Consider the following 18,523-nt stretch of genomic DNA (forward strand, 5'->3'; position numbering starts at 1 on the left):
ACTGCTTTGTCTCCTTTCTCCCCTAGAGCCTCAATCACTGCCAGGGGGAGGGAGGTAGGCAGTAGATCAATTAATTGTACTTAATCTCTCAACTCAGATCCTTTTAAGTCTCTGAGCTTAGGTAATTTTCTCCCCTACTTGAACTCTTCTGGTATTTATTGTCTGCACTGCACAATTAGTGTGTGCGCACATGCTTGCGCACACACACACTACTCACACTTATACACTCTGAGAGACAGAACTATGGGAAGGAAGGGAGCAGTGCTGAGAGAACATTGTCAGGAATTGTCATCTGGCAGGATTCCTGGAGCTCGATAGACGGAGCCCAGAGATCCCAGAAAGCCAGAAACGCAGAGCCTCACCCCAGCAGCGGTAAGATAATATCATTCATTTCAGCCATTCAGTCAGGTGATTTATAGAGTGCCTACTATGTGTCAGCTGCTGTTGTGCCACTGGGGAGATAGCTGTGCACAAAACCAAGCCCTTGGCTTCACGGAGCACATGTTTCTGATGGGGCAGGCGGTGGACAAGTTGGTCAGATGTTGATAAGCGCCGTGGAGAGGAAGACAACAGGGGAGGGGAGATTGGGAGTGCTGGATCCAGTGGCCCTCAGGTCTGTGCCAGAAGTGTGCTCAGAGGGGACAGGAAGCCTCCTCCCCACTCACCTCTCAGGGAGAGAAAGAATGCAGGGGATGGGGAGAGGAGAGAATCCTTAGGAGTGTTACAAAACCTAACAAGGAAGGTGGCACAGAGTCTGCAGTGAGGGCTGGTGGGGTACTTGCTTAGGTGGAGTGAGGGCAGGAGGCTGCGCACTGGGCTGAACCTTGGAGGCCAACTGAAGAACAAGCAGGGGTGCCTCTGTGGCTCCAGCTCTACCAGCCAACTTAGTTGATTTGGATTCTTAGTCCTAAGACTTGCCTGGGCCCTCAGGGAACCTAAGGCTGCCGTCGTGGGACTTTTTCGTGGAAGGGTTTCCCACAGAGTGGACCGGGATTGGCGTGGGAATGAACCAAGCCCCTGTTTCCTCCCTCTGCTTTGTGATAGTCACAGGCAGAGGCTGCCAGCCAGGCTTGATGGAAGAGAGAGGGACATGGGGTGGGGATTCTCCCCTCCAGTTGCTGCCTTGCAGCGTCTGAGCCGCCCAGGCAGGCACTGCAGCGTGAACGGAGAGGCGATGAGCTGGCCCTTTGCATGCCGCGGGTGCCGGGATGGGGCTGATGGGGCTGAGGGAGGCCGCGCACATCCCATCCCAGCCTTGGCTCCTGCCCCAGCTGCTATTTGTTGTTGCATTTGGGTGGACTGTAGGTGGTCACAGAAACAGTGGAGCACAGCAGAACAAAGACCAACGAGGAAAGTGCCAAGTGAGTGGTTGTAAACATCCCGAGTCGAGCCCTCTGTCCCGGGAAATTAACTCAAGCGGGGAAGGGGCACCTCATTCGCAGTTGTTCTCAAAAAGACCCACCACCCCTCAGTGCAGGTTCACCACAGAGTCCCTGCGGGACAGGGCACACCTGAACTTTAATAGCGGTTGTCAGAAGAGGCATATGTGGACCTCAGAGGGCTTTAGGATAAGAAAGTTTTCAGCGGATGCCCTGGGCTGCCCTCTGTATTTGGAGAGCCCACTCCCAGCTTGCCCCTTCTCTCTGGACTCTATCCTAAAATGTCCTTGCCACCTTGGGGGAGGAACTATTGCAGTTCCTCTCTGGATTCTTCATGCATTTCATGAGTCCCCACTGTTTGCCAGGCCCAGGGCTGGAAGCTACAGTGGCTGCAGTGATGGCTAGACAGCTGGGACTAGTAGGGAGGAAACCCCTGGGCCTGAGGGAGGAAGGGGGCAGGGAGACACTCCTCCTTTCTGACCATCCCACACCTCTCCAGTAAGACATGCTTCTTGAGTTGCAAATTGCATCTTTACACTTAAAATGAGGTCCTGCGTTTTTTTACATGTCCACTGATGAGTGTTGCTTTTAGAATTGAGCTGAGTGGTTTAATTAGTCCATCTGTTCTGGGCTGGGGCACAGCTGTGTGAAGCTGATGGCTGTTGGTGGAGGTGAGGCATGTAAGCAACTGGGGGATACAGTGCCTTGCCTCAGGTGGCTGTTGTACCTGTCCCAACAAAATTCCCCAAAAGATGACTCCAGTTGTGTAGTCAGTGGTGACCAGTGGGCATTGGGTAGCCAAGATGCCCTCACTGAGTCCTTTCAGGGCTGGGGAGATGGCCCCCAAGTAACAAGCAGAGCTCTCTGACTGGCTGAGTGCAGGCAGGATGGGGAAGCTGTGAGAGCAGGTCAGGTCTCTAAGGGGCTGGTGTAGGGCACAGGGGAGCCAAACCTCGTGGAGGTAGGGGAGAAGAACATGAGCCAGTGAAGGAGCTAGTCTAATGCAATGAGTGGTTTCCAAACTTGAGCACACATCAGAATCACCTAGAAGGTTGTTCAAATGCAATTGCTCAGGTATCCCCAGGGTTTCTGATTTAGTAGGTCTGGGATGGGGCTGATAATTTGCATTTCTAATAGGTTCCTGAATGATGCTGGTGCTACTGGTTCAGGGACCACATATTGAAATCCATTGTTCTAACAGGCAGGGCACTAAGATGAAATGAGGTTGTGCACGAGTGCTTTGTAAACAGGGAATGGTACCTGACAGGCATTTCTTATTGGAAGAGAGTGTAATATCCCAGATGCCAAGGGAGGGGCTCCTTTAACCACAGCCTGGTCCTTTCCCCTTTTGTCTTTTGTCAATACCTGGCCAGATTTCATAACTTCTTCAACATGGTCGCATGTTTTCCTCTTCCCTTGGTCACATAGTGTATAGCACGTAGCCTATGTCAGAGCTCTAAAAACAAAAATCTTGCTTGTCCCACCCCTGACAGTGATTCCAAATTAACAATCAGGGGAAGGCCAGGGCATCGATCTTTTTAAAAACTTGCCTGGTAAATCTAAAGAGTGGCCAGGATTGGAGTTTATTTTCTTGTTACCATGGGCTGTCCACACCCTAAGCTGCTGAGGCACCTCCTTTGTCTGGACCTGTCTTTGTCTGGGCCTGAGGGAGGAAGGGGGCAGGGATTCCAATCCAGCTAACATAGCAAAACCTGATCTCTACTAAATGTCCTTCTCCCTCTGTCTCTCTGTCTGTGTTGCCACCCACAAGTCGTGACACACCTGCTCCTGTCTGCTTGTCTCTTTCTTTTCTTTTCTTTCTTTCTTTTTCTTTTTTCTTTTTCTTCTTCTTCTTTTTTTTTTTTTTTTTTTTTTTTTGAGATGGAGTCTCTCTTTGTCATCCAGGCTGGAGTGCAGTGGCACGATCTTGGCTCACTGCAACCTCTACCTCCCAGGTTTAAGCGATTCTCCTGCCTCAGCCTTCTGAGTAGCTGGGGTTACAGGCATGCAACACCACGCCTGGCTAATTTTTGTATTTTTAGTAGAGACAGGGTTTCACCATGTTGGCCAGTCTGGTCTCGAACTCCTGACCTCAGGTGATCCACCTGCCTCAGCCTCACAAAGTGCTAGAATTATAGACATGAGCCCCCGCAGCCCGCCTCTGTCTTTCTTGATCAGCCCTTAGCCTCCTAGTTAGTCTCCTCCCTCCAGTTCTCACAGCCCATCTGTAGTAAGGCCCTCATCTGCTATTGGGAATTCCAAGTTACCTGGCTTATTTCTTAGGACACCAGCAGATTTTGCTGTCAACACCTTTATGAGGACTTCAGGTGATAAATGGTTCCCGACATTTGTGTCTTTCAGTGATGCAGAGAGTAGGAAATTGTGCAAGAAGATGAAAGTTGACCTGAGCCCGAAGGACAAAAAGGTCGAATTATTCCATTACCAGTAAGTACACATGGGCATTTCCAATTTCCAAGTAAGTGCCAAACGTTTTCATTGGTATTTTCAGTGAACAGAAATTTTTAGTTAGATTAATTTTATTTTGGAATGGTTTTCTTCCTGTGTTTACAATTGTTTCTTTAAAAAAATAAAAACCTGAACTGCATTCAAAAGCTGAACCTTATTAAGATGCTGCAGAAAACCAAAGGTATGTATCTTCACAACCATTCTTAAAGTTAACACATTTTTCTCCTCATTTGACAGGGATGGTGCATTTCATACTGAATATAACCGAGCTGTGACATTTAAGGTAAATTTACCTCCCTCATTCTCAGCAGAGGTGGAGTCTGAATGGACGCCCAAAGTCTGGCAGGTTTTCTCTCTGAGAAAAGAAAGGGCAGATTGCACAAATAGCTCTTCTGAATGACCTGAGAGATTCTTATCTCTAAAGCATATGTCAGCAGAATATCTGGAAAAGTTTGTAGCTCTTAACACAACAGATTGACCCAGCTTTGGAGATGGGCTTGTGAATGTATCAGCAGTTGTCCAGTGAGGCAGATGATGTCACCTCTCTCTCTGCCAAAGGCCTGGGCCTGCTTTTGCTGTAGCTTCAAAGTCCTCCCCTCATCTCTGCGGTAGTGGCCACCCTCAGGCTGGGTGGGACGTACAGTGCCCAGGTTAGCACAGGGTATCACACATGGGCAGGTTGGCACCTTTGGCCTGATGCATCTTGTTCCAGATGAGATATGGGTATCATTGAAGAGTTCCCTGCTATCAATCCAGTTTAGAAGTAGATGAAAAAGCATAAATGGAAAGAAATATGAAATCCTGTAATCTATCCATGCTTTGTAACCACAAAGCGGCTGCCCCAGCCCTTAGTCCTCCTGAACTGCAACTCTCCTCCTTCAGGGTTAGGATTCCCTTCCTCCAACCTGTCTTCTGCTTTCTGGTCCTGTGTTGGCTGAAGCCATATATTTCTTCTGGTCCTGACATGTTTGAACTCACTTCCTAACCCTCCTGTTTCCCACACTGGGTTGGACCCTGTGCTCCTGTCTCTTCATCTGCTCCTCTTTCTCCATCTGTGTCTCTTCCATTTTTTTCCTCTCTGTCCATCTGTCTGTGCAGCTGTCAGAGACCCTATCCCTCTGCCCTTCCTTCTCCCTCTGTCTCTCCCCACCATCTCTCCAGGTCATTTCTTGCTTATCCACTAACACTCATTCTTTTTTTAAGTTGCTACAGCATTCACCTTATATAGGGACTCAGCCTGATTACTCATCACCTTAACACCTACTTAGACACTTAGAAAGTTCTTCCAACTACAGTTGCTCAGCCCTTCTTATTCTGTGTTCAGACGTCAACCGAAGTTATTGGAGAGAACACATGTTCCCCAGGAACAAGGTTTAATTGGGTGAGATGGGGGAAGTGCTTATGCAATGATGGAAAGAGGGCTAGGGTTTTGTTTTATTATTGGAGGCTGTGTATATTTTATGTTTAACTGAGACCTCTGAGGAATCCGTCTTGGGCTTATGGAGCAGGGAGTTCTGAGCAGCTACTCAGAACTGTGGTAGCAGAGAAGCAGCAAGAAGCCCAGGCGGCTCCAGCATGCCACTGGGTGTCTGGGTGGGAGAGGCAGAACCCTGGCTTTGCCCCACTTCTTACAAAGATCAGGTGTGTGAGGTCGGCGTTCTCTTGACCTTCCCGTGATTTTGGCATCAACAAGGTGAAGAAGTGGCTGAGCATTGTATGGGGCCAGAGTCTTCAGTTTCAGATGGCACTCTTAGTCCCAGCACCCCCAGCAGGACTGGGGCAGAGTCCCTGGAGTTCTCCGGGGCAGATTCCCTGGAGTTCTCCAGGGCAGAGGGAAGGGGACAGGATGGTTCCCTGACTGCTGATGGCTTCTGCTTTTTCAGCTTGAGACAGCTGAGATCAGAGCCCACCTTAGTCACTGATTAACTTTCTATTCAGTGTTTCTCCTGGGACCCTGACTCCAGAGAGACGGAGGAGCCCCCAATAGGAGGGGCCCATGGCCTGCAGGCCCGTGTTCTGGCTGTGGTTTTTGTCAACCCACATGGTTGGGCAGAAGCCTGGTCACAGATGCTGTGCCACGGCATCTAGAGAGGTCACAGGCCAGATAAGTGAGAACTTATCTCCCCATTGGCAAAGAATAGGAAACTCAAAGCGGGGAACATCCCCTTTAAGCTGCCTTTTCCTTGTTCGCACATACTCCCCAAATCCTTACTATAGAAGTGGTGAGGGCCAGAGGTGCCTGGCAGTCTGCATTCAGATGACTCACTGATGACCTCAGGGCCCAGTAGCTGTGAGCCAGGATCACAGCCGGGAAGGTGTCCTGAAGGCCACATGCAGTGTCAGGCAGTGCCTGGGACTCAGAGCACCCAGAATAGGACAGTTAAGGGTGGGCTTCCAGGTACTGCTCCTCACAGACTTTCCCCATGAGGTCTTGTCCAGTTAGATCAACTCAGAGAGAACCTATGGGTGGGGTTATTCAGCTTCAGTTAAATGAGAATAATCCTCACCTGAAAAACAAGGTTGTGTGAATGGACATGTCAGTTGTCACATTAAAAGGTCATTTCTCTCCTTTTTCCATCCACTGCTGTCTTTTCTTCTTGGCCACCCTCAGACTGGATGGGACCTCAGGCTGAGGTGGAGATGGGGGCGGGGGGCTGGGCGTGGGGCCAGGAGCCCCCCAGAGCAGCAGTTCTTAACTTGTTCTGGGGTCCTGATCCCACTGAGCACCTACTGAACACAGACCTCCCTGAAACAGTGTGTATGCATACAATCAAAGTCAATGTTTTCACATGAGCCTGGGGTTTCTCTGACTCCTGAAGTCCCTTGTGCACCCTAGATTAAGAACCCTGTACCGGGTATTTCTGGAACCCCAGGCAGGTGGGCGCCTACCAGCATCTTTCTCACATGGCCTCGTGGACAGGTGCCTCTGCAGCTGTGGGTGAGTGCGGGTGTCGGGAAGACCCTGCCAATTCCATAGTTCCTTAGGTTGTCATGGCAAAGCCTTGACAAGGGACCGAGAAAGGGTGGATCCGCCTTTTGCTGTGGCAGAAATGGCTGTTCTCTTGCCAGGAGGCGTTTCACAGCTCCACTTGGACAGGCAGGAAGCACTACCTGAATGAAATCCTATGAAGGATTCATTCTTGGCTGTCTCCCATTCTCCCATAGTAGTTCTTTCTAAATAGAGTTTCCAGAAATAATAAGCCTTTCTAAGGTCCTCTCTGTGTGTGACCGGTGGATGGGCTGAATGCATACCCTTATTATTATAGAAGGGCACTTCCCTTTCTCATCTCAGGCCACACACACACACACACAAACGCACACACTCTCAGTTCAGCATCTGCTCGCTGGAGCGTGGTCAAAGTTGACAGAAGTAACAGAATCTGACTGGGGTCTGGTACCTGATCCTGGCTCTCACAGACTTTGAGCACCATCTCTGAGTGACTGAGGGGGAAGGGAATGCTGCTTCTGCCCTGAACCGATGAGAGTGGCAGGGGGGTACGGAGGAGGGTGGAAGGACAGTGCCCCTCTTCCCTGCCCCTGTACGTCTTCCCCAAAGGGAGTGGAGATTTGAGTCATTGTACACATAACAAAGGCCAGCAAAGCCCTTTATCTGTAAGAACTTTGCCAGATCTTCAATCCAGGCAGTCTAGAAGAGGGGCCCAGGAAGAGAAGTATAGCCACAAGGGTGAGGCCACATTGGTGCTCACCCTGCCCTGGGGGCTTCCCAGCCTGGACCCCACTTATTCACATATAGTGGAGGATAATCAGGATTTAATCCACTCCAAAACCAGTTTAGATCATGAAATACCAAGCAGGTCATAAGTAGGCATGATGATCTGCTTATGGGATGACAGTTTTAGTGGCTGCAGGAATGTGGAAATGTTTCCTTTGGACAAGACTGAGACCATTATTCCATTAGTCAGAAAGACTTCTTGGAGGAGATGAGATTTAGTAGAAGCACTAATATGTCTCTGGTTTGAATAAGCCAACTCATTGTCTAAAATGTTCTTTTTTTTGTCTATGAAGATGCATGTTAGGCATGGACCACCTGACTGGAGTGGGCAAGGTGTCTTGTGATTGAAAAAGCCTGGTGGGAGTGATGGAGGTGCATTTTTGGGGCACTTATCCATGATGTCAGTAGACAGTGGAAATAACACAACCTCCAAGCTTATGCCACATGCAGTCCTGAACCCAGCACCTGGTGTGCCCAGGTCTCCAGGCAGGGAAACAGGACAGGTTCCTGATTCCCCCACCTCCCTCTTTTCAGGACTAAAATGCATTTTCTCTTCTCTCTTTTTTTCCTCAGTCCATAGTGGCTTTTTTGAAGGATCCAAAAGGGCCCCCACTGTGGGAGGAAGATCCTGGAGCCAAAGATGTTGTCCACCTTGACAGTGAAAAGGTAATGTATTCCTGTCAGTTCTGATGGATGCTGGAATCTTCCCTAGTACTAGGGCCTCCCAAGGAAAGGAGCCCAACGAACTGAGAAATGGGACTATTCCAGGATCACTTGTATTTCCTCTAGGGAAGCTAGGCCAGGACCCTAATATTTGACTCCCCTTCCCAACTCCATCTTGTAACCAGTGGCGATCACACGTTGCCTGAGAATTTTCTTCATTCTTCACCTTCCTTATTTAATGTATTTGAACACGTTCAGATTTTCCATACATTAATATAGATTTAAATGTTCTCTATTGTGTAATCCAGATGTTGCTAGGATTGGCTTTACATCTTGTTTTTTTTTTTTTTTTTTTTTTGGTTTTTTTTTTTTAAAGAATAACCTTAGAGATTTAGGTTAGATTTCCAGAGACTTGAGGCAGATCTCTACAATTCTGGATCATTCTATAGCTTTCAACCAATTATTTACCCTCTTATGCTTTGATTTCCAAATTTGGCCAGGGGTGGAGGTAGAAGGGTAGATCTAGATTATAGTCTTTGTTAGTTCTTAAGTATTTAACAAAAGCTATGACAGGCCGGTTGTGGTGGCGGATGCTTGTGGTCCTAGCTACTCAGGAGGCTTAGGCAGGAGGATCGCTTGAGCCTAGGAGTTCAAGGGTAGCCTGGTCAACGCAGTGAGACCGCATCTCTAAAAAAATAAAGAATGCAAAAGCTGTGACACACATTGCCCCTCCGTCCACAGCCTGCCCACCTGACCTGAATGTGCATCTTTAGCCATGTGCATCCGTGTTTCTATGATGCCTTCACTTAGGATGGGCAAGAATTTCTCTGTGATAGTCCAGATGGTCTGTGAGGCAAGCAGTGCTTTCTGTAGATGGAGGGAGAAGGTTCATTCCTATCTCGATAAAATAAAACATAGCTTTCATCTTTCTCTTCCTCCTCTCCCTTTTCCTTTAAAATTGTTAACTCTTTTTTGTTGTTGTTTTTAGAGACAAGGTCTCGCTCTGTCACCCAGGCTGGAGGAGTACAGTGTTGTGATCATAGCTCACTGTACCCTTGAATTCCTGGGCTCAAGCAATCCTCCTGCTTCAGCCTCCTAAGTAAGTGGGACTACCGGCGTATGCCACCATGCCTGGCTAGTTTTTAATTTTTTACTCACGCCTGTAATCTCAGTACTTTGGGAGGTGGAGACGAGTGGATCACTTGAGGTCAGGAGTTCAAGACCAGCCCGACCAACATAGTGAAACCCCATGTCTACTAAATTACAAAAATTAACCGGGCGTGGTGGCGCATGCCTGTAATCCCAGCTACTCGGGAGGCCAAGGTACGAGAATTGCTTGAACTCCAGAGGCAGAGGCTGCAGTGAACCAAGATCATGCTACTGCACCCCAGCCTGGGTGGCAGAGTGAGACTCTGTCTCAAAAAAAAAAAGACATCTTCAAGATGACAATACTGGCTCTTTGTATCCCAGAAAATGTTGTGCCCAACCCTTAATTTGAATCACCACTGATCCACTTGGTTGGCCTACAATGATGACACATTTTACTTTCCTCCAGAAAGTTAAAAAAAGTCATCATTTTCTTTTGTGCCAACAAGCATTAAGAGTACAGTCAACAGGCAAGTTACAGAGGCCCATGCCTGTAATACCAGCACTTTGGGAGGCTGAGGTAGGAGGATTGCTTGAGGCTAGGAGTTCAAGACCAGCTTGGGCAACATAGTGATAGCCTCCGCGCCGGGCCCACATGTTTTTTAAAAAGACATCTTTAAGGCCGGGCACAGTGGCTCACGCCTGTAATCCCAGCACTTTGGGAGGCCGAGGCAGGTGGATCACAAGGTCAGGAGTTCGAGACCAGCCTGGCCAACATGGTGAAACCCCATCTCTACTAAAGATACAAAAAATTAGCCAGGCGTGATGGCGCATGCCTGTAATCCCAGCTACTGGGGAGACTAAGGCAGGAGAATTGCTTGAATCTGAGAGACGGAGGTTGCAGTGAGCCAAGATCATGCCATTGCCTCCAGCCTGGGTGACAAGGCGAGACTCATTCTCAAAAAAAAAAAAAAAAAAAAAAGCGTAAGAGGGGCAAGTGCCAGGAGAGAGTGGCACATGTGCCTAGAACCATGGAAATACAAACAGCCTAAACGGAGAGCTGCTCCTGTGATGATGAATGTTGAGAGCCCCTCTGGAAAGTGATTGCCTGGTGCCTTCCTCCCCCAGATACAACGTCCTAACCTTCCTAAGGTTGTTCTTCTGTAACTGTAGGAATATCGATCGGAAATATTTCTTTCACACCTGTAGCGAATCCTCTCGTTCTGCTTTGTGCTCTTTTCTCTCCTATGGAAATAAGAAGTATAGCTGGTTGTCTGCTAATAGAATGTCCACATAAATAATGAAAAATTCCAAATTCAAGTTTGAATTGCTGATTCAATTTGTAGGCTTGGAATTTCATACTTTGTGAAGGTAATTAAGCATCTTTGAATGTAATATCTGTTACTACTCAGGATATGAAACCAAATTGCTATAGGCTCAATGAAAATCTCTTCTCATATCTTTTACTAGCTTTTATCTCCAGAAATTCCAGAAGACAATTTTAGCAGTGTTTGCATCCTGTACCTCTAGTTAGGGTTAAATATCTTGGTTACTAATTTTGTTTGGAAATTAGTGCAAACAAAATTTGTTTGAAAATTAGTGTCTTAACCCTATCTCTAGTTATGTAAACAAGGGTAAACTTTTCTAGAATTTATTCTAGTGTTTTGGATATCCACAAAAATTTAATCTTTTTTTTAAACTAACTGAAAAATTTTAAGTTAATGCACATTGTTGAAAATTTAGAAAATACACCTTCAGCATAAAGAAAAAAAATAAATCACCCCATACCTTTACATTGAGAGAGATGCCTGCTGATATTTTTGTACTCTTCTAGGCTTTCAAGGTAATGTGTACATAATGTTTTTACTCACAAAGATGTCATTACATTTTATATGCTGTTTTGTAACTTGCTTCCCCCCGCTTTAGTGCACCGTGCACATCTGATTGTGACATTAAACACTCCTCTTTATCAGCTTTAATGATGTAGTAGTATCCCATTGTGCTGGATGTGCCATCATTTATTTACCTAATGCCTTCTTGCTGCCAGAAAGCTGCATTTTGAAATTTTCTTACTTTCCTTATTATTCAAAAGAGAAAACCCTCTCATTTTCTTCTGTAAAATGTGGTTGAGCAGCTTACTTTAATCAAAATATGCTCTTATCATCGTGCTTCACTGCAGTCCTTGATGGAGTTGCTTTTTGCCATCCATCATTGGCTCTCGTTGGAAGAAAAGTCTCTCTACCCTGTTCACACACTCAAGTCTTTACATGAGCACTGTGTGGCCATTTGTCTTTTTGCCTTTATTGTACGTATCTAACAAATCATTATGTATTGCTTAATAACACGCCTGGCACTGTTCTAAGGGTTTTACAAATCCATTTTGCCTGTAACCTCCTGGAGGGTGGAGCAGGCCCCCTCCTTCTGCCCTGTGTGCTCGGTGGACTCCTGGGGACAAGGATGGTGGTGGCACAGCTGGAGCCTGAGAAGAGATTAGCAAGAGATTAGTGGGTATGGGTTAACCCCTCTTCCCACAGTGAGCGGATCCCCATCTGGCCAAGTCGGGCACACATGAAAACAGCCATCCGCACCACGACAAAACCGCTGTGTAAGTCACAGGAAGGGGCAGCCTATTCAACAACCCCATGGGACAAAAACCGCTCTTTGCCATCTTTGAACTGTTCAGGTGGAACTGAAAGGAAAGCCAGCAGCCTGGACCTCACGACTCCCTCTCACCAGGTGGCCAAAGCCATTTGTTAGCTTGGGGCCTCAGTTTTCCCATCTGTAATACACGAGGGTGGTCTCAAATAGATCATCTCTGTGGTTCTTCCAGCTCCGGACCTGCCGCGGCTCTGCCCCCACCCACAAATCAGCTACCAGCATGTACTTTCTGAAGTGCTCACTCCTGCTCCCCTCCCCATCCCTACCCTTCACCCCCGCTGTGTGCAGAAGGGTCAGGGAGGGGGTCTCATCCTGTTATTGTGTTGTGTGTGAGCTGCTGGTATTCTCTTTTTGTGCCTCAGGACTTCAGACGGCTCCTGAAGAAGGAAGAGAAACCGCTCCTCATCATGTTTTATGCCCCCTGTGAGTGAACTTTCTCCCTTGGGCCAGAGTTAGTTGTTTAGTCTCTTTGTGGGAGGGAGGCGGGTGGGGGCTGCGGGTGGGGTTGGGGGGACTAGCCCGGGTTCCTCACTTAGAATGCTGAAACTCATCTCTCCATCTGCTCCTCTTTTCCTTGGTCTTTGCCTTTTCATCTGGCTCCTCCCCTCCTGCTGTCCGCCCTGCACTCTGTCTCCACTAGAATCTGTGTCCTTCTACCCTCTTTATCCAGAGCTCCACCCTGTCTGGTCAGCTCCACCTTCCCCAGCCATGTCCCGTTTCCTGCTGGTGGTGCCATGCCTCCGTGCTGGTCACCCTGTGGCTGTTCTCCACCCCTCAGGCATGGGGTCGTGGTCCAGAGCCTGGCCCACCTCTGGGGCAGCAGCTCGTCTAGCTCTGACTCCTGCATCCTCTGCTGGCATCCTCTGCAGGTGCCACCTGGGAGGATCGGGGAACCAGGAGCAGAGAGAAATGGGTTCCAGGATTTGGGCTCAGTCCCTGTTTGAGGCAGGAGGATGTGGAAATGGCAGGAGGATCTTTCAGATGACAGCCCGAACATGTGGGTTTGAATCCCAGCTGTGCCACCAGCAAGCCGGGTGAGCTTGGCCAAGTCCTTCACCTCGCTAGGTCTCAGTTTCCACATCTGTAAGAGAAGGGACTGGATCACAGTAGTAGCTTTCAAATTTTTTGACTGAATTTCACAGAATTAAAAATGTTTTATATTGCAACTCAGTATTAAAAGTATATATAAATTATATGCAAATAAGCTGAAACAAAAGTTTTGCAAAACCACTCTTGCCCTTACTATTGCCATCTGTTGTTTACCAAATGTAATGCCTACTATTTTCTGTTCTGTTTTATTTAAAAATTATTGATTATTCCTACTGCTTCATAACTCTCTGACAAATGGTCACCAAATTATGGCCCACGGGCCAGCTGCCTCTTTTTGTAAAGGTTTATTAGAACCCAGCCATGGCCATACATTGATGTGATGTCTGTGGGTGCTCACGATCTATACCAGCAGAGTTGAGTACTTATAACAGAGACAGTGTGACCTGCAGAGCCTCAAATACTCACTGTCTGGGCACCTCCACATTCTAATGGGTCCCAACTCACAGGTTGAAAATAACCCTGGATTTGAGCCTGGCAAGGCCCTTTGTGCTGCCTCTGTGAGCTGCATCGGCCCTTCATGAAGCCAGCAGGGTCAGTGTCTCCCTGAAGGCTGTGGTGACAGAGGGGCTGTATATGATGCAAGGCAGGTGAGCCCAGGTGTGTGCGTGGCTCAGGAGGGTGTCATAGGCTCTGGTTTGTCATAGCAAACGAGAGTTCTGTTTGCTCATGAAAGCCCATCTCGAATCCCACTTCCTGAGTTATTTGCAATGGTTCCTCCCATCTGTGCCCTGGGGATGACGCCCCCTGCCGGATGCCCCTCTGTGGCACTCTGGTGGTTCTGCCTGACTTGAGCCAGTAGTTTATTCGCCATAACAGCAGCCTTTCCTTAGCCTGTTTTTGGTTTGTTTGTTTGTTTGTTTTTTGTGACAGAGCCTTGCTCTGTTGCCCAGGCTGGAATGCAGTGGTGCCATCTCAGCTCACTGTTTGTTTGTTTTTTGTGACAGAGCCTTGCTCTGTTGCCCAGGCTGGAATGCAGCGGTGCCATCTCAGCTCACTGCAACCTCCACCCCCCGGGTTCAAATGATTCTCCTACCTCAGCCTCCCAAGTAGTTGGGACTACAGGTGCCCGCCATGACGCCCAGCTAATTTTTTTATTTTTTGTAGAGATGTGGTTTTGCCATGTTGGCCAGGCTGGTCTCGAGCTCCTGACCTCAGGTAATCCCCCACCTCGGCTTCCCAAAGTGCTGGAATTACAGGCGTGAGACACTGTGTCCAGCCCTCCCAGCCCTGTTTTGATTGCTGGGTGTCCTCCAGTCTCAGCCTCCTCCCCAGGCCTCCTCGCTGGCCCCAGGGCTGTGCTCACCTGTGGGAGAAAGCCCTGGTGTCTCACTTGCTATAAATCCAGCTCTGCCCTGAATGGTAGCTACTGTAACCCTCCCTCCTTCTCTTTATTAATGTTCTTTAGTTGGTTTCACCCCTTTTTGTTTCTTTGTGGAGGAATATTATTAGCTACCCAGCTGTGAATTGCTTTAGGAATTATCCTTGTCCACACAGATCCTAGAGGATGGGCCTCCTTTGGTGTATCTTAAAGTCCTTCGGGATGCAACACATTGGTTAAATGAAGCTGTAAAACGCAGTGTATGTCAACATGCAGCATGTGCCACAAGACAGCATCCAGGTGTAACCAGGCAGGTCTCAGTGTGATGCCATTAGTCATTTAGAAGTGGTGCACTGGCAGTTTGCGCCTGCATGCTGTGCCCTATCCCGCCACGCACCCAGGCTGTGTGGCAGTGTGCTCATCCCACCCTTCACAACAGAGATGCGAGCACAGTTATCATCTTTACAAAAGAGAAAGCTGGGGCAGGGGAAGTTAGGTACCTCACAGAATCACAAAGCTTATTGGTGGTCGGGGAGGGAGGAGAAAACTCGGAGGTTAAGTTAAACTTTTGGTAGAGGGTCAGATTGGTTGGACTCCTAGGTCCCAAGGAACCTCAGGACTCTTCTTTTGATTATACACGTGTGTATGTTTTTTTACAAAATGAAACAAGCTTGTGCTTTTAGCACACTAGTCTAATCAAGTCTTCATGGCATCAACATTCAGCTGATTCCTGGGATACACAGCAGTTCCCTAACTGGGACGTCTATTAGGACTCTGTGACCCTTTGGTCACACGTGGGGTGAATGGGCCCAAAGGCAGTGGGAACCTTCGGTGGTGACAAGGAACCTGGCTCCCCAGGTTTGCTTTCTGAATTAATGATAAAATAGAAAGGCTGACTACTCTGACTTTTGGGGTTTGAGAGTGATAATTAGTCTTACCTCTCCCCCTTTCTCCCAGTGGAATCAGCTAGAAGATAAACTCAGGAATCACAGGGCCAGCTCTATTTTTGGTAAAGTTAAATTGGAAACTGCCTTGGCCTGTGGTTTCCTACTCCTCCTCCATCACCTTTCCCCCACCAGTAACCTCCACCCAGCACCGCTGGCCCTGCCCACTGGGACAGCTGGCCGACTTATCCCCCATTTCAGGGTATTGTTGCTGCAGGCTGCAAACAGGCAGAACAGGAAGAGAGAGGCCACACTGTGGAGACAGATAGTAAATAAAGTTCTTCATAGATGAGTGTGGCCCAGTGGGCGTCAGACTCAAGTCACTGAGCAAAGAATGAGTGAAAGGCTGCAGGTGTCCCCCGCTTTATTTTCCTTCCTGGGGAGTGGAGCGACGTCCTCTTCCCTCACTGGAAGTGTTTCCCCCACCACGGACCGGGAAGCACGTTCTCAGGCCTGGTGTTGAACTAAGATGTCTCTGCAGGCACTGAACATTCCCCAGCTCTATCTAACACCTGCGGGGCACCTATCCCCACTGCACAGATAAGGAAGCCAAGGCTTGGAGAGCCCAGGCCACTTGCCCAGGATCACCCAGCCAGCGGGAGTTATGGGGAGATGCAGACCTCGGTCTTGGCCTCGTTCTTCCCAGAGCTGAGCTCCTTGCTCTGCACCACCTGCAGCCTCCTGTTTTCTACCCGGTGCATTTCTCCCAGAGCATTGTTCCTGCTTCTGTTCTCCTCTCTCTGAATCCCCACAGTGGGAACAATGCCCCTGACAAGTGTCATATTCCTTCCTTCATGCTGCTGGTGGTGTTCGCACTGAGGTGGCAGGTCCTGAGGAGAGGTGCCTCTTACCTTCTGAGGGCAGGTTCGGCAGGCTCCCACTGCGGTCTGGCCTCAAAACAGCCCCTTCTCTCCTGCCAGGACTGATGGCAGAACTTAAGCCCAGGGTTCACGTACTGGGGTGTGTGTGAGTCCACCTGTCAGGAATGTCAGGAGGGGGCTGTGGGGCATTTTTGGAGCCTCATGGCCAAATGTCCTGTGTCTGCATCTTGTCCAATAGGCTTGGTGCTGGAGAGGTTCTGGTGACCCAGAAGGAATGTTGGCCTTCTGGCTTCACAGCCTGTCTAGGCGTCAGCTAAGCATGGATTGGAGCTAGGCTGCCTGTCACCACATGGACCCTCTGCCCGCTGTGCCAAGCTGAGATCAGCCTGACACATGGTTCCAGGCAGCTTTGATTCTATGGTCTTCAGATGCATCTTAAGCCCTGTTTTGTAGCAGAGAGGCGGTCAGAAAGGGTAATAGCCTGGCACTTCAGAATCACTGCTGTCTGAAGAAACTGCTCATGTCCTGTGGGATTGGTGCTGAAACATGGTCTGCTCTGGTTGAAGGGAAGGAGTTTAAGGTCACTCTGATGTTTTAGTGGATGTATGGGACCTGGCCTTCCTGGTCGCTTGAACCCAGGAGGTCAAGGCCCCCTATCAAGGCTGTGGGTCTTCACCACTAGGAGAGGAGTGTGACCATGGTAGATCACAGAGCCCCGGAGGGCTGAGCCAAGGCCATCGCACGCAGAATCCTTTGCTGTCAGAGCTGGAAGGGGCCTGAGGTTGTGTGGTCCAGCCCCCCTCATCTGCCAGAAGAAACAGCCCAGGGAGAGGAGGTGACTTCTCCAAGGCCTTCAGCAAGTTGAGCAAAGATCAGAGTCCGCGTGGCATCCCGATTCCTGGCCCGTTGTTCTTCCCACGGGCCAGAGCCAGCACTGTTCACGGTCAGCCTGCCTCCGGTCATTGCTTAATTATCCTTGTTAATGAAAGAGAAAGGAGGCATGGACATTCCAAAAGTGATTGTATTCGTGGTCACACGTTTTTCTTCATAATGGCGTTTGACTCTGGCTCATTTGCAGGCCCTGCCTGGGTAGTGAGGAGTGGCTTTTCGCTGTGCACGCAGCAGTTGCTCTCTTGACACCTGTTCTGGTTTTCTGAATTTCTGTTGAATTCATTATCAGCACTGAAGTATTCTGGGCTCTGCTCTTCTCCCATCGTGTCAGGTTTGTTTCTTCAGTTCAACATTTATGAGTGGTTGCTGGGCAGTGCCTTGTTTTGCACCACTGATACTGTAAGCTCTTTGGGGGCCGGGACTCCCGCCTCCTGTTCCTTTTGTGTTCCCAGGGTCTGGAATAGTCCTGAGCTTCTCAAGGCTGGATAAGCTTGTTGGGTAGAGGATGGCCTCTACTTGTTGGGTAGAGGATGGCCATGGGGAGGCAGGGCAGAGTGCAAGGGCTCAGCCATCTCTGTAACCAGATGTGGTCTCTCTCCTGCCTGTGACCAGGGTGCAGCATGTGCAAGAGGATGATGCCACATTTCCAGAAGGCTGCAACTCAGCTGCGAGGCCACGCCGTAAGTGAGGCACCATTGCCTGGCAGGGCTGGGTCACTCTTGGACTTGGCAGAGGAAGGGTGCTGGGGGTGGGGTGGAGACAGGTTTTGAAATGGTGAGGATGGCTGACCCTGCTGCCTGGGCCATTGCTGAACCAAAGCTTTGCTTGGAGCTCAGAGACCTGTTCTCTGTGAAGGTTGAGAACTCCACCAAGTTGCTAGGACCAGGAGAGTTTGACACCTGCCAAAGGCCAGTGATAAAATAGGACACCAGCAAGATGCACATGTGGCATCGTCAGGGGACAAGGGACCAAGGTCAGAACATCATGAGTCCAGAATTTTGAGGGCTAGGCTCCAAAGTGAGCTGAGGCAGCTGTTGGGGAGCCCAATGGCAAAGAAGAGGGTGCGATGACCTTAGGGGTGGACCAGAAGCATAAAGGGGGCTCACAGAGGTGACGGCCTGTCTAGGCTTCCCAGGCTCTGTGGTTCCTGTGGGGCGAGAAGAATGGTGGAAACCAGAGGAGGAGGAGGTGGGTCTGGATGGGGAGCGAGACACCTAGGAATGCAGGCATTCTCCCAGGAGGGAGTGTAGGGAAGGATAGGCAGAATGGAGACACGTGTCCTAAGGATGCCCACCTCTACAGGAGGAGGAAGAGAAGCCACTAAGGAAGTGGGCCTTCAGAGAAGTAGGAGCAGCTGGGGTGGGGCAGAGAGGTAAAAGGGGAACAAGGAGTGTTGCGGGGGAGAAGAGAGCTGGGAGGGGGTACAGACATTATCCAGAAGGGCCAAGGGTCAG

The 18,523-nt window shown here is 49.2% G+C and overlaps 1 protein-coding gene across 2 annotated transcripts in view; it reads left to right on the top strand.

Annotated features, from left to right (window-relative positions):
• The window catches only part of PDIA5 (protein disulfide isomerase family A member 5), a 94,436-nt gene that overhangs the window by 33,458 nt on the left and 42,455 nt on the right, over positions 1-18,523 (top strand). For both annotated transcript variants that reach the window (XM_030942101.1, XM_030942103.1), the window contains 5 exons: positions 3,741-3,824; positions 4,083-4,128; positions 8,152-8,244; positions 12,348-12,408; positions 17,682-17,749. In XM_030942101.1, coding sequence (XP_030797961.1) covers positions 3,741-3,824; positions 4,083-4,128; positions 8,152-8,244; positions 12,348-12,408; positions 17,682-17,749 — 352 coding nt within the window. The remainder of the gene's footprint in view (positions 1-3,740; positions 3,825-4,082; positions 4,129-8,151; positions 8,245-12,347; positions 12,409-17,681; positions 17,750-18,523) is intronic.

The sequence above is a fragment of the Rhinopithecus roxellana genome, chromosome 1 (genome assembly GCF_007565055.1).
Source record: "Rhinopithecus roxellana isolate Shanxi Qingling chromosome 1, ASM756505v1, whole genome shotgun sequence".
Lineage (NCBI taxonomy): Eukaryota > Metazoa > Chordata > Mammalia > Primates > Cercopithecidae > Rhinopithecus > Rhinopithecus roxellana.